Source organism: Palaemon carinicauda, chromosome 26 (genome assembly GCF_036898095.1).
Source record: "Palaemon carinicauda isolate YSFRI2023 chromosome 26, ASM3689809v2, whole genome shotgun sequence".
Lineage (NCBI taxonomy): Eukaryota > Metazoa > Arthropoda > Malacostraca > Decapoda > Palaemonidae > Palaemon > Palaemon carinicauda.
In genome coordinates this window covers 60255592-60270402 of record NC_090750.1, presented here as the reverse complement: position 1 = coordinate 60270402, position 14811 = coordinate 60255592, and the positions used below count along the sequence as shown (strand labels likewise).

At 43.0% G+C, this 14811-nt stretch overlaps 1 protein-coding gene across 1 annotated transcript in view; it reads right to left on the bottom strand.

The window, feature by feature from the left end:
• Positions 1-279: 279 nt before the first annotated feature.
• The window catches only part of LOC137619535 (small ribosomal subunit protein mS39), a 99623-nt gene continuing 85091 nt past the window's right edge, over positions 280-14811 (bottom strand). Inside the window, exon 14 of the mRNA XM_068349623.1 lies at positions 280-1199. Coding sequence (XP_068205724.1) covers positions 1062-1199 — 138 coding nt within the window. The 3' untranslated portion in view covers positions 280-1061. The remainder of the gene's footprint in view (positions 1200-14811) is intronic.

The following is a 14811-nucleotide window of genomic DNA, read 5'->3' as shown; positions in this document are numbered from 1 at the left end:
CTTCCCCGTTATCCACCACAGATGAAGTTTCATAACGCTGAATCCCCTATGCTGCTACCTCCGCGGCCATCCAAGGCGAGAGAAGTAATACTGAAAATCATACTTTACGAAAATTCTCTAAATCAAATAATGCACCAAGAAATTACGACATTTGGAGCTATCTCGCACCCTCAAATCTGAGTAACTTTTAAACTAATATAATTCAAGGATTACCTCATGAATGGCTTTGGTTAAAACAGTTTTATAAATAAGGCTAACAAATGATACTATACATTAAAGGGATAACTATTTTACAAATTGTATGTACAAATGACCTCTTAAGCAATAGGGTTTTACATAACATCACTTCAGAACAGAGAAATACAAAAATATTATAACAAATTGTATAACTATGATTACAGAATGAAACAATAAAATATATTTCTATGTAACACTTTCAAATGCATTTAAAGAAATGTTTAAAACAAAGCTATAAATACTGCAGCTTACTGCTGAAATGTAATGGGCAATCAAGTTTATCTCGCCAAGGAAAGCATGCACTACGAAAGAGTATACTAATTTGACAAACTTTAAAAAATATGTTTGATCTTGAATATTTCAAATTCCTCATGAATTTCAAAAAATTCCAATTAAACAATATCAAAGCAGCTGAATAAGTGATATAAAAAAGGACAATGTACAGCAATCATGTGTAAGGTGGTCTCCAATGAACACTTTCAATCAATATCCAAAGTATGCAACCTTCTTACAATTGGTTACAAAATTCCATATCTTTCAAAATCTACTAATTTCAATACCTATACAAACCAAATATATTTCTTACCTTAATAATTCTATACAAATAATTTCCTATCCTGAACAAACGATATTACCACATTCTATTCCAGAAGTAATCTATTACAATTTAGCAGAACAATATTTTGAAAATATTACAATGAAGTAGAAAAAGTAACTAGAGTACAGTATCCCTTTGCAAGGAATTCTAAAATGATGTCTTGACAAACACAGGACACTTAAGCCGAGTTCAAAAGACCTATAGAAAGATTTCATTGCTCCTCCACTCAATTAATAACATCTACCCCTAATGCAGACGTAATCTTAACCTTCTGTTCCTGCGAGAGATTTAATTTTGATGATATTTGTTTGGCTAAATCTGCAGCTTCTTGGTGGCCAGCATCAGCAGCATAAATCACGACTTTCTGAAATAATTAAAAACAATGAATCAATTCCAAATTGCCATAGTACAACAATGACATACGAAACATTTGACCTTGAGGCACTACAGTATTACATTCGTGAGTTTTCCTGTTAGAGAAATTATATTATAAAGTTGTTCCTTTAACAGCTCCCCTGCTTACGCAAAGTATAAACACCCTGTAAAAGTAGTTAATTTATAATAGATCTATTTTTGCTGACTGGACCAGTTGCTTTAATTCATGCCTTTTGTTTTTCTGTACCACAAAATTGTCACAGATGCTATAGTCTCTGTTTAAAGAAAGAGCTTCAAATAGATACTAATATGTACAAATAAGTGGATAGCTAGGTTGGTAGCATCGTGGGTTTCTGTTTCAGAAGTCCCGAGTTCGCGTCCCCTGCCAGGACGTGGATATCGTGAGACCTTCTACCGGGGGGTACTCCTCAGGGTGGCGCAGAATGATGTAGATCATCTGAGTGGAGACCTAAAACCTGCAACTTTTACTTTAACTTTAACCAATGGTCCATGAAAGGAAACTCTTTCATTCTCCACACCCGTATCAACATACGTTATTTCACCTTTGTAGCCCTAATTTTAGAAATTCTGTTGTTTTAATTTTCCTAATTGTTTTTTCTTGTCATCAAGAAATCAGCATTAAATTATTGACTGGTTGTTTTCTCTCTTGTCGTTGCAGGAGGGAGAGAGAACTTGATATAATGGGTGAACACCTAGTTTGCCGACAATTCCTGCAAATACTGCTATTTTACTGGTTCAAATATGAAAGGCTTAAATTGGGTTAGGATTATATTTGCTGCATTTCATGTACTTTCTGTCTATATGATAACCAACTAGCAAATGATAAGATAGTAAGTACCAACATACTCTGGTTAGCTTTTTTTGGGAGGTTCTCTGCAAACTGTAATATATGCTCAATGTATTTTGGGGAATTTTATGATTAATAGTCATTACATTTAGTTTATTTATGTACAGTAATACCCCTTATCATATCAGTTCAACATACGTCAGTTTCAACTTGACTTTTCTTGGCTTCAGGTATTGAATACAAAAATAAAATTAACTTTAAACTGTTTTACCGGACCTTACATCGGTTTCTACGTGACACAATAACATGCTGTACCATATTGTACAGAACTTCACATGAAAGCTTACTAGCATAGGGACAGCAGGTCCTCAAGTTACAAACCTAATAGGTTCCAAAAAGCTATTTGTAAATTGAATTTTGTAACACTTTGGCCCAGGGTAAGCCTAACCTGACTTTCATGCCTACGATTTACAGCTACAAAAGTCACCAAATAATCCCGTTTCACACAAAATAAATATCAGGTTACTGCAAATGTCATTTTGCTTGTTGTATTAAATATTGTTTTATTACACTATTGGGAGTTAAATGGCAGGACAGGGTTAGAAATGAAACTAAGAGAGATTACTCAAATGCCATATGTGAATGTGATCATGGAGATTGTTTGGGTATGGTCTTAACACTCCCCCATGAGAGATTACTCCGCATGTGGAGTACCTCTTCTCATCTCTAAGGAGATTCATAAAGAATCAAGCTGCTATTCATGCAGTTAATTCTAATAGCCAGGCCTTCTCCATCATGAGGTTCAATACTACACCGTATTCTAGAAATTTTATTCCAGACATGACCAAGGTGTGGAATGATCTTCCTAATTGGGTAATTGAAACCGTAGAACTTCAAAAGTTCAAACGTGCAGCAAATATTATGTTGAACAGGCTGACATAAGTCTTTTTATAGTTTATATATGAAATATGATATTTTAATTATAAAATAAATTTTTGAATATACTTACCCGGTGAATATATAATAGCTTTTTTTCTCTGTCGGCCTTAACGACAAGACGTATCAATACTCGCTGTATAACCTGGAGTTTTCTCAACATATTTGGTGAAGTACTTCCTTTTGGTTTGAGCTTTCGCAGTGCAGGTGTTTTATCTTCAACTTAAATCTTGAACTCGTTTTTGGATAGATTTAATTTTTGATGACTTTGGATTGTTTTTTTGGACTTTCTTTGACTTTTAAATGGCCGACCCTTCCCTTAGTACGGAAGTGTGTTTTAGGCTTTTAGCAATTATCTTATCACGTTATAAATTGTTGTTGTTAACTATATATTTTATATCTCAACCGCCTTTATTAGGCCTCTTCGATTAGATTTCCATTTATAATAAACATCAAGATAAATTTTAATGATTTGTTTATATGCGACCTTTCCTATTCCTCCTCTAATCCGAGAGTAGGCGGTCCTAACTTGGAAACCGAAGTTAAACAACGTTGAGCCCTTTCAATCGTAAATAACTTTTACAGAGCAAATGATTTAAAACTTATTAAATGAATATTTTTTAGTAAATATTTTATGAAAGATTTTCTTTGAATAGTCTTCGTACTGCTTCAAAGATGAACTAACGTTTAGTTTATTTATGCGCTCTATCGTTACGATAGAGAGAGAGAGAATCACGGTTTCACTTTGCAGAAAGAGTAAATCGATTCTGACGTTTTGTTCATTCTTCTTTCAAACTTAAATGTTTTAAATACTATTTTAAAGGAACTTGTTAATTGAAAAACCTTTCAGTTTTTTCCTTTGGTCAAATAACCTGTTTATTGACGAAAGGTAAGTGGGCTCTTCTCTTCGGTGCGAAATCAAGAGAGAGAGAGAGAGAGAGAGAGAGAGAGAGAGAGAGAGAGAGAGACGGAGAGAGAGAGAGGAAGAGAGAACGTTCCGATCTTTATTCTCGTCCCAAGCGAGTAACGTTGTTCTCGAGTCAGTTTTTTACTCTCGTCCCTAGTCTCTGTACGGGGAGAAAGGATAAAACGTTTTTAGTTTTTATTCTCGTCCCAAGGCACTGTACGGTGAGAGATTGAAAACGTAGTTTTGAATGAACTAGTGTTTAGTCTCCTTCCCAGCCACTGATCTTTTTATCTTAATATATGTTTACTGTTTTTTGCTTGTATTAATGTGCTTACATTATACGACTGATTTCGCAATTATAACCTTTTGATGAGGGTAGAATTGCGTGCTTCAGGTAGAAATCAGTTTTATTCATACCTAATGTGAATTGTTGTAAAATTCGATTTCAGTGAAGTAAGTGCAAAACAGAAAATCGTAGTGATAAAGTGATAATTGCGCAAAGTGTTATCAGTGTTGCGACCGAGGGTTCGTCTGTTCGTGCCTGTCGTTCACCTAGTCCGAGACCTCTTGCAAGCTCCCAAGCCCAGGGGAGAAGTAATGTCGTACGACTTATGGGTTCGAGAGGACTTGATCAGCGAACAGACGTTCCCTCTATGGTTTCAGGCGTGTCTCATCAACACCGCCCCTACCATAAGACGAGCGAGACGATTTTCTCCTCGTCATCCGAAGGCTTTTCGCATAAGAAACCGTGGAACAAGGTTTCGAGGCCCTTTAAGCGAAAGTCAGTCCTTTCAGGACAGGTCCAGCGTCCTGGTTGTAACCATTAGGACAGCACTGACCCTATGCAGTCATCGGAAGACTGCTCGCCGCCTAAACAAAAGCATAACACAGGCTCTGAGAGTCTTTTTGTAGGCAAGGTTTTGCAGTCACAGACGTTACCCTCGTCTCTTACCGCAACCATTCCCGTTGATCCTAAATGGGTTGTACGGCAAGACATGCAGAATAAGCTTGCCTCTCTTATGGAGGACTATTCTGTTGAGCAGGTTCACGATGATCCTCGCCGCTTAGCTGATCGAGATCTTGGCCGTCAGCCGCCCAAACGAGCCTTTGCTCGTCCTGTTGACATTGACGTTACAAAGTCACGTCAATCGTGTTTTGTAGAGCCTCACTCGATGCAGTCCCGTGTCGACTCTCAGCCGCTTGTGGACGTTCAGCCGCTGCCGCTTGCTCTTGTTGACGTTCAGGACGTTCACCAACCAGCAAAGTTGACTTGCTTTGACATTGAGCGTCAAGCACCGCAGTCAAGAGTTGTTTTGACTGCTCAGTCTAAGCAGTCAAGGCAGTCTCGAGTTGACGTCGAACGTCCTCCCGCACCTGTTGTTGTTACTGGTCAGTCCTTTAAGCAGTTACATGACATAGCGTCCTTGACTGCTACTGTTGCTCCTTTGCGTGTGGACTCTGCTTGTCAAGCATTGCCACCACGGCAGGTCTCTCCCTTGCTTGAGACTCGGCTATTGTCGGACAAGGTTCCTTCAGATGAGGAAGTTGCTGATCCCCCTCCTACTGATATTCCCTTGAGGACTCTGTCAGACGGAGAGGAGCCTAAAGCTGCTCAGCCCTCTATGGACTTTAAATAAATCATGCTGATTTTTAAGGATCTTTGTCCGGATCTTTTTGTAACTGCTGCTCCTCGTTCGCCTAAACGTCAGAGTTTACACTAGGCCTAGCTACTTCGAAGCCGTTGTTTTATAAGCTAGTGCTCTCTCGCTCTTCTAAGAGAGCTTTACGTTTGCTAGGCGACTGGTTAATCACCAGGAGGAGTTTGGGGGAGACAGCCTTTGCTTTCCCTACTTTTAAGCTGGCTTATAGAGCGAGAGTCTGATATGACACGGGAGAAGTTCTCGACTTGGGAGTTCCTGCCTCTGCCCAGATAGACTTCTCAAACATCATAGACTCTCCCTGGTGCCTGGCCATGAGACGCTCCAAGATTTTATGGTCGACTTCAGAGCTAGACCATCTCCTGTTAGGAGTTTTTTCGAGCGTTTGAAGTTTTGCTGTACAATTATGTCATGCATAAACAAGGCTTTCAGGGATGGCTCCAATGATCTGACAGCCACGTTCTCTGCAGGAACAAGTCCCTCAGGGATGGCTCCAATGATCTGGCAGCCATGTTCACTGCAGGAGTACGTAAGAGGCAAGTGCGCTCAATGTATTCATTGTCAAGACAAACTTCACGATGAAGTCTACCAGGCTGTCTTGACAGCATTAATGGAAGGCGACTGGATGGTCTCTCTCGACCTTCAGGAGGCATACTTCCACATTCCTATACACCCGGATTCCCAACCGTTTCTGAGGTTTGTTTACAGGAATGTGGGGTACCAGTTTCGAGCCCTGTGCTTTGGCCTCAGTCCTGCTCCTCTCGTGTTTACGAGGCTCATGAGGAATGTGGCAAAATCCCTCCATCTATCGGGAATCCGAGCCTCCCTGTACTTGGACGACTGGCTTCTCAGAGCATCGTCCAGTCTTCGCTGTCTGCAGGATCTACATTGGATGTTGAGTCTGGCCAGGGAGTTGGGACTTTTGGTCAACCTAAAAGTCCCAACTGATCCCATCCCAGATTATTCTATATTTGGGGATGGAGTTTCGCAGTCCAGTTTTTTTTTTTTTTTTTTTTTCGGGTTTTTCCGTCTGCCACCCGAATAGAACAAGCCCTGCTCGAAGTCTAACTAATGCTGAAAAGAGAACGTTTGTTCAGTCAGGAGTTGGAACAGTCTCGTAGGGACTCTCTCATCCCTGGAGCAGTTTGTCTCACTAGGGAGACTACACCTTCTGCCTCTCCGGTTCCATCTAGCCTCTCACTGGAACTAGGACAAGACGTTAGAGACGGTATCATTCCCAGTCTCCGAACCAGTAAAGGCATGCCTTAAATGGTGGGACAGCAATATCAGTCTGAGAGAGGGACTATCCCTAGCAGTCAAGAACCCAAACCACGTGTTGTTCTCAGACGCGTCGGATTTGGGTTGGGGTGCGACCCTGGACGGTCGGGAATGCTCGGGTCTGTGGACCTCAAGTCAGAAGAGCATGCACATCAACGGCAAGGAGCTATTAGCAGTCCACTTGGCCTTGATGATATTCGAAAGCTTCTTCGAAACTAAGTGGTAGAGGTCAACTCAGACAACACCACAGCTTTGGCGTACATCTCCAAGCAAGGAGGCACACACTCCTTCACGCTGCTCGAGATCGCAAGGGACCTTCTCTTATGGTCAAGAAATCGAGGCATCTCCCTGTTGACGAGTTTCATCCAGGGGGACTTGAACGTCTTGGCAGACTGTCTCAGTCGGAGGGGTCAGGTGATACCCACGGAATGGACCCTCCACAAGGACGTGGGCAAGAGTCTTTGGGCTACTTGGGGTCAACCCACCATAGACCTCTTTGCCTCCTCGTTGACCAAAAGGTTACCAATCTATTGCTCTCCAGTCCTAGATACAGAAGCAATCCACATAGACGCGTTTCTACTGGATTGGTCTCTTCTGGACTTATATTCATTCCCACCATTCAAGATAGTCAACAAGGTACTGCAGAAGTTCGCCTCTCACGAAGGGACAAGGTTGACGTTGGTTGCTACCCTCTGGCCCGCGAGAGAATGGTTCACCGAGGTACTTCAATGGCTGGTAGACTTTCCAAGAAGTCTTCCTCTAAGGGTAGATCTGTTACGTCAGCCCCACGTAAAGAATGTCCATCAAAGCCTCCCCGCTCTTCGTCTGACTTCCTTCAGACTATCGAAAGGCTCTCAAGAGCTCGAGGCTTTTCGAAGGAGGCAGCCAGTGCTATTGCAAGAGCGAGGAGAGCTTCTACCATTAGAGTATACCAGTCGAAGTGGGAAGTCTTTCGAGACTGGTGCAATCAGCATCTGTGTCCTCGTCCAGTACCTCTGTAGCCCAAATCGCAGATTTTCTTTTACATCTGAGAAAGGTTCGCTCCCTTTCAGCTCCCACGATTAAGGGCTACAGGAGCATGTTGGCTTCGGTCTTTCGACATAGAGGCTTAGATCTTTCCAACAATAAAGATCTCCAAGATCTCCTTAAGTCTTTCGAGACCTCTAAGGAACGTCGTTTGGCAACTCCTGGATGGAACTTAGACGTGGTCCTAAGGTTCCTCATGTCAGACAGGTTTGAGCCATTACATTCAGCCTCCCTGAAGGATCTCACCCTCAAGACACTTTTCCTAGTGTGCTTGGCTTCGGCTTAAAGGGTCAGTGAACTTCATGCCTTCAGTAAGAACATCGGCTTTTCTACAGAAAAAGCCACTTGTTCACTTCAACTTGGTTTCCTGGCCAAAAATGAACTGCCTTCTCGTCCTTGGCCTAAATCTTTTGATATTCCTTGCTTATCAGAGATCGTAGGCAACGAACTAGAAAGAGTATTATGTCCTGTTAGAGCTCTTAAGTTCTATTTAGCTCGTACTAAGTCATTACGAGGTAAATCTGAGGCATTATGGTGCTCAGTTAAGAAACCATCATTGCCTATGTCAAAGAATGCTTTGTCATATTTTATCAGATTTTTAATACGAGAAGCTCATTCTCACTTGAATGAGAAAGACCGATGTTTGCTTAAGGTTAAGACGCACGAAGTTAGAGCTATAGCAACCTCCGTGGCCTTCAAGCAAAATAAATCTCTGCAAAGTATTATGGACGCGACTTTTTGGAGAAACAAGTCGGTGTTCGCGTCATTTTACTTAAAAGATGTCCAGACTCTTTACGAGGACTGCTACACACTGGGACCATTCGTTGCAGCGAGTGCAGTAGTGGGTGAGGGTTCTACCACTACATTACCCTTATTCCAATATCCTTTTTAATCTGTCTCTTGAAATGTTTTTAATATTGTTTTTTGGGTTGTACGGAAGGCTAAGAAGCCTTTCGCATCCTGGTTGATTTGGCGGGTGGTCAAAGTCATTTCTTGAGAGCGCCCAGATTAGGGGTTTGATGAGGTCCTGTTGTATGGGGTGCATATATTCACCGGCTAAGTTAAATATTTAAAAATGATATTTTAATTATAAAATAAATTTTTGAATATACTTACCTGGTGAATATATAAATTAAAGGCCCCCACTTCCTCCCCGATAGAGACCCAGCGGGATGAGAAAAATTGGGTCTGTTCACGTGTATATGCGGTATCTGGCCGATAGTTGGCGCTGGTGGGCACACCCGCAACATTCATAGCGATCGCTCGCGAGTTTTTGTGTGTGTTTTCTGTCGAGCCGCTGGAGCAGCAGCTATTATATATTCACCGGGTAAGTATATTCAAAAATTTATTTTATAATTAAAATATCATTTTTAAATATTTAACTTAGCGGGTGAATATATAATAGCTGCTGCTCCAGCGGCTCGACAGAAAACACACACAAAAACTCGCGAGCGATCGCTATGAAGGTTGCGGGTGTGCCCACCAGCGCCAACTATCGGCCAGATACCGCATATACATGTAAACAGACCCAATTTTTCTCATCCCGCTGGGTCTCTATCGGGGAGGAAGGGGGGCCTTTAATTTATATATTCACCGGGTAAGTATATTCAAAAATTTATTTTATAATTAAAATATCATTTTTAAATATTTAACTTAGCCGGTGAATATATAATAGCTGATTCACACCCATGGTGGTGGGTAGAGACCAGAGTTAATTAAGTTTACAGCGTATATGCTTAGAGTTTTTGACAGTTATATCATAACAAAACCCAAATATATAAAGGTACCTGGTAAGGAAGTTGACTTAGACGATTAGTCTGCCTTATTAGTCTGTCTTCCTCACGAAGCCCAACGATCCTCTTAGGATGCTGAAAGATTCCCAGGAGCTGAAGTATTAAGGGCTGCAACCCATACAACAGGACCTCATCAAACCCCTAATCTGGGCGCTCTCAAGAAATGACTTTGACCACCCGCCAAATCAACCAGGATGCGAAAGGCTTCTTAGCCTTCCGTACAACCCAAAAAACAATATTAAAAACATTTCAAGAGACAGATTAAAAAGGATCTTGGAATTAGGGTAATGTAGTGGTAGAACCCTCACCCACTACTGTACTCGCTGCAACGAATGGACCCAGTGTGTAGCAGTCCTCGTAAAGAGTCTGGACATCTTTTAAGTAAAATGACGTGAACACTGACTTGCTTCTCCAAAAAGTCACGTCCATAATACTTTGCAGAGATTTATTTTGCTTGAAGGCCATGGAGGTTGCTATAGCTCTAACTTCGTGCGTCTTAACCTTAAGCAAACATCGGTCTTTCTCATTCAAGTGAGAATGAGCTTCTCGTATTAAAAATCTGATAAAATATGACAAAGCATTCTTTGACATAGGCAATGATGGTTTCTTAACTGAGCACCATAATGCCTCAGATTTACCTTGTAATGACTTAGTACGAGCTAAATAGAACTTAAGAGCTCTAACAGGACATAATACTCTTTCCAGTTCGTTGCCTACGATCTCTGATAAGCAAGGAATATCAAAAGATTTAAGCCAAGGACGAGAAGGCAGTTCATTTTTGGCCAGGAAACCAAGTTGAAGTGAACAAGTGGCTTTTTCTGTAGAAAAGCCGATGTTCTTACTGAAGGCATGAAGTTCACTGACCCTTTTAGCCGAAGCCAAGCACACTAGGAAAAGTGTCTTGAGGGTGAGATCCTTCAGGGAGGCTGAATGTAATGGCTCAAACCTGTCTGACATGAGGAACCTTAGGACCACGTCTAAGTTCCATCCAGGAGTTGCCAAACGACGTTCCTTAGAGGTCTCGAAAGACTTAAGGAGATCTTGGAGATCTTTATTGTTGGAAAGATCTAAGCCTCTATGTCGAAAGACCGAAGCCAACATGCTCCTGTAGCCCTTAATCGTGGGAGCTGAAAGGGAGCGAACCTTTCTCAGATGTAAAAGAAAATCTGCGATTTGGGCTACAGAGTTACTGGACGAGGACACAGATGCTGACTTGCACCAGTCTCGAAAGACTTCCCACTTCGACTGGTATACTCTAATGGTAGAAGCTCTCCTCGCTCTTGCAATCGCACTGGCTGCCTCCTTCGAAAAGCCTCGAGCTCTTGAGAGTCTTTCGATAGTCTGAAGGAAGTCAGACGAAGAGCGGGGAGGCTTTGATGGACATTCTTTACGTGGGGCTGACGTAACAGATCTACCCTTAGAGGAAGACTTCTTGGAAAGTCTACCAGCCATTGAAGTACCTCGGTGAACCACTCTCTCGCGGGCCAGAGGGTAACAACCAACGTCAACCTTGTCCCTTCGTGAGAGGCGAACTTCTGCAGTACCTTGTTGACTATCTTGAATGGTGGGAATGCATATAAGTCCAGAAGAGACCAATCCAGTAGAAACGCGTCTATGTGGATTGCTTCTGTATCTAGGACTGGAGAGCAATAGATTGGTAACCTTTTGGTCAACGAGGAGGCAAAGAGGTCTATGGTGGGTTGACCCCAAGTAGCCCAAAGACTCTTGCCCACGTCCTTGTGGAGGGTCCATTCCGTGGGTATCACCTGACCCCTCCGACTGAGACAGTCTGCCAAGACGTTCAAGTCCCCCTGGATGAATCTCGTCAACAGGGAGATGCCTCGATTTCTTGACCATAAGAGAAGGTCCCTTGCGATCTCGAGCAGCGTGAAGGAGTGTGTGCCTCCTTGCTTGGAGATGTACGCCAAAGCTGTGGTGTTGTCTGAGTTGACCTCTACCACTTAGTTTCGAAGAAGCTTTCGAATATCATCAAGGCCAAGTGGACTGCTAATAGCTCCTTGCCGTTGATGTGCATGCTCTTCTGACTTGAGGTCCACAGACCCGAGCATTCCCGACCGTCCAGGGTCGCACCCCAACCCAAATCCGACGCGTCTGAGAACAACACGTGGTTTGGGTTCTTGACTGCTAGGGATAGTCCCTCTCTCAGACTGATATTGCTGTCCCACCATTTCAGGCATGCCTTTACTGGTTCGGAGACTGGGAATGATACCGTCTCTAACGTCTTGTCCTAGTTCCAGTGAGAGGCTAGATGGAACCGGAGAGGCAGAAGGTGTAGTCTCCCTAGTGAGACAAACTGCTCCAGGGATGAGAGAGTCCCTACGAGACTGTTCCAACTCCTGGCTGAACGAACGTTTTCTTTTCAGCATTAGTTGGACTTCGAGCAGGGCTTGTTCTATTCGATGGCAGACGGAAAAGCCCGAAAAAACTGGACTGCGAATCTCCATCCCCAAATATAGAATAATCTGGGATGGGATCAGTTGGGACTTTTAGGTTGACCAAAAGTCCCAACTCCCTGGCCAGACTCAACGTCCAATGTAGATCCTGCAGACAGCGAAGACTGGACGATGCTCTGAGAAGCCAGTTGTCCAAGTACAGGGAGGCTCGGATCCCCGATAGATGGAGGGATTTTGCCACATTCCTCATGAGCCTCGTAAACACGAGAGGAGCAGGACTGAGGCCAAAGCACAGGGCTCGAAACTGGTACCCCACATTCCTGTAAACAAACCTCAGAAACGGTTGGGAATCCGGGTGTATAGGAATGTGGAAGTATGCCTCCTGAAGGTCGAGAGAGACCATCCAGTCGCCTTCCATTAATGCTGTCAAGACAGCCTGGTAGACTTCATCGTGAAGTTTGTCTTGACAATGAACACATTGAGCGCACTTGCCTCTTACGTACTCCTGCAGTGAACATGGCTGCCAGATCATTGGAGCCATCCCTGAGGGACTTGTTCCTGCAGAGAACGTGGCTGTCAGATCATTGGAGCCATCCCTGAAAGCCTTGTTTATGCATGACATAATTGTACAGCAAAACTTCAAACGCTCGAAAAAACTCCTAACAGGAGATGGTCTAGCTCTGAAGTCGACCATAAAATCTTGGAGCGTCTCATGGCCAGGCGCCAGGGAGAGTCTATGAGGTTTGAGAAGTCTATCTGGGCAAAGGCAGGAACTCCCAAGCCGAGAACTTCTCCCGTGTCATATCAGACTCTCGCTCTATAAGCCAGCTTAAAAGTAGGGAAAGCAAAGGCTGTCTCCCCCAAACTCCTCCTGGTGATAAACCTGTCGCCTAGCAAACGTAAAGCTCTCTTAGAAGAGCGAGAGAGCACTAGCTTATAAAACAACGGCTTCGAAGTAGCTAGGCCTAGTGTAAACTCTGACGTTTAGGCGAACGAGGAGCAGCAGTTACAAAAAGATCCGGACAAAGATCCTTAAAAATCAGCATGATTTATTTAAAGTCCATAGAGGGCTGAGCAGCTTTAGGCTCCTCTCCGTCTGACAGAGTCCTCAAGGGAATATCAGTAGGAGGGGGATCAGCAACTTCCTCATCTGAAGGAACCTTGTCCGACAATAGCCGAGTCTCAAGCAAGGGAGAGACCTGCCGTGGTGGCAATGCTTGACAAACAGAGTCCACACGCAAAGGAGCAACAGTAGCAGTCAAGGACGCTATGTCATGTAACTGCTTAAAGGACTGACCAGCAACAACCAACAGGTGCGGGAGGACGCTCGACGTCAACTCGAGACTGCCTTGACTGCCTAGACTGAGCAGTCAAAACAACTCTTGACTGCGGTGCTTGACGCTCAACGTCAAAACAAGTCAACTTCGCTGGTTGGCGAACGTCCTGAACGTCAACAAGAGCATGCGGCAGCGGCTGAACGTCCACAAGCGGCTGAAAGTCAACACTGGACTGCATCGAGTGAGGCTCTACAAAACGTGACTGACCCATTTAGGATCAACGGGAATGGTTGCGGTAAGAGACGAGGGTAACGTCTGTGACTGCAAAACCTTGCCTACAAAAAGACTCTCGGAGCCTGTGTTACGCTTTTGTTTAGGCGGCGAGCAGTCTTCCGATGACTGCATAGGGTCAGAGCTGTCCTAATAGTTAAAACCAGGACGCTGGACCTGTCCTGAAAGGACTGACTTTCGCTTAAAGGGCCTCGAAACCTTGTTCCACGGTTTCTTATGCGAAAAGCCTTCAGATGACGAGGAGAAAATCGTCTCGCTCGTCTTATGGTAGGGGCGGTGTTGATGAGACAAGCCTGAAACCATAGAGGGAACGTCTGTTCGCTGATCAAGTCCTCTCGAACCCATAAGTCGTACGACATTACTTCTCCCCTGGGCTTGGGAGCTTGCAAGAGGTCTCGGACTAGGCGAACGACAGGCACGAACAGACGAACCCTCGGTCGCAACACTGATAACACTTTGCGCAATTATCACTTTATCACTACGATTTTCTGTTTTGCACTTATTTCACTGAAATCGAATTTTTTAACAATTCACATTAGGTATGAATAAAACTGATTTCTACCTGAAGCACGCAATTCTACCCTCATCAAAAGGTAATAATTGCGAAATCAGTCGTATAATGTAAGCACATTAATACAAGCAAAAAACAGTAAACATATTTTAAGATAAAAAGATCAGTGGCTGGGAAGGAGACTAAACACTAGTTCATTCAAAACTACGTTTTCAATCTCTCACCGTACAGTGCCTTGGGACGAGAATAAAAACTAAAAACGTTTTATCCTTTCTCCCCGTACAGAGACTAGGGACGAGAGTAAAAAACTGACTCGAGAACAACGTTACTCGCTTGGGACGAGAATAAAGATCGGAACGTTCTCTCTCCTCTCTCTCTCTCCGTCTCTATCTCTCTTGATTTCGCACCGAAGAGAAGAGCCCACTTACCTTTCGTCAATAAACAGGTTATTTGACCAAAGGAAAAAAACTGAAAGGTTTTTCAATTAAAAAGTTCCTTTAAAATAGTATTTAAAACATTTAAGCTTTGAAAGAAGAATGAACAAAACGTCAGAATCGATTTACTCTTTCTGCAAAGTGAAACCGTGATACTCTCTCTCTCTATCGTAACGATAGAGCGCAAACTGCGTAGCATAAATAAACTAAACGTTAGTTCATCTTTGAAACAGTACGAAGACTATTCAAAGAAAATCTTTCATAAAAT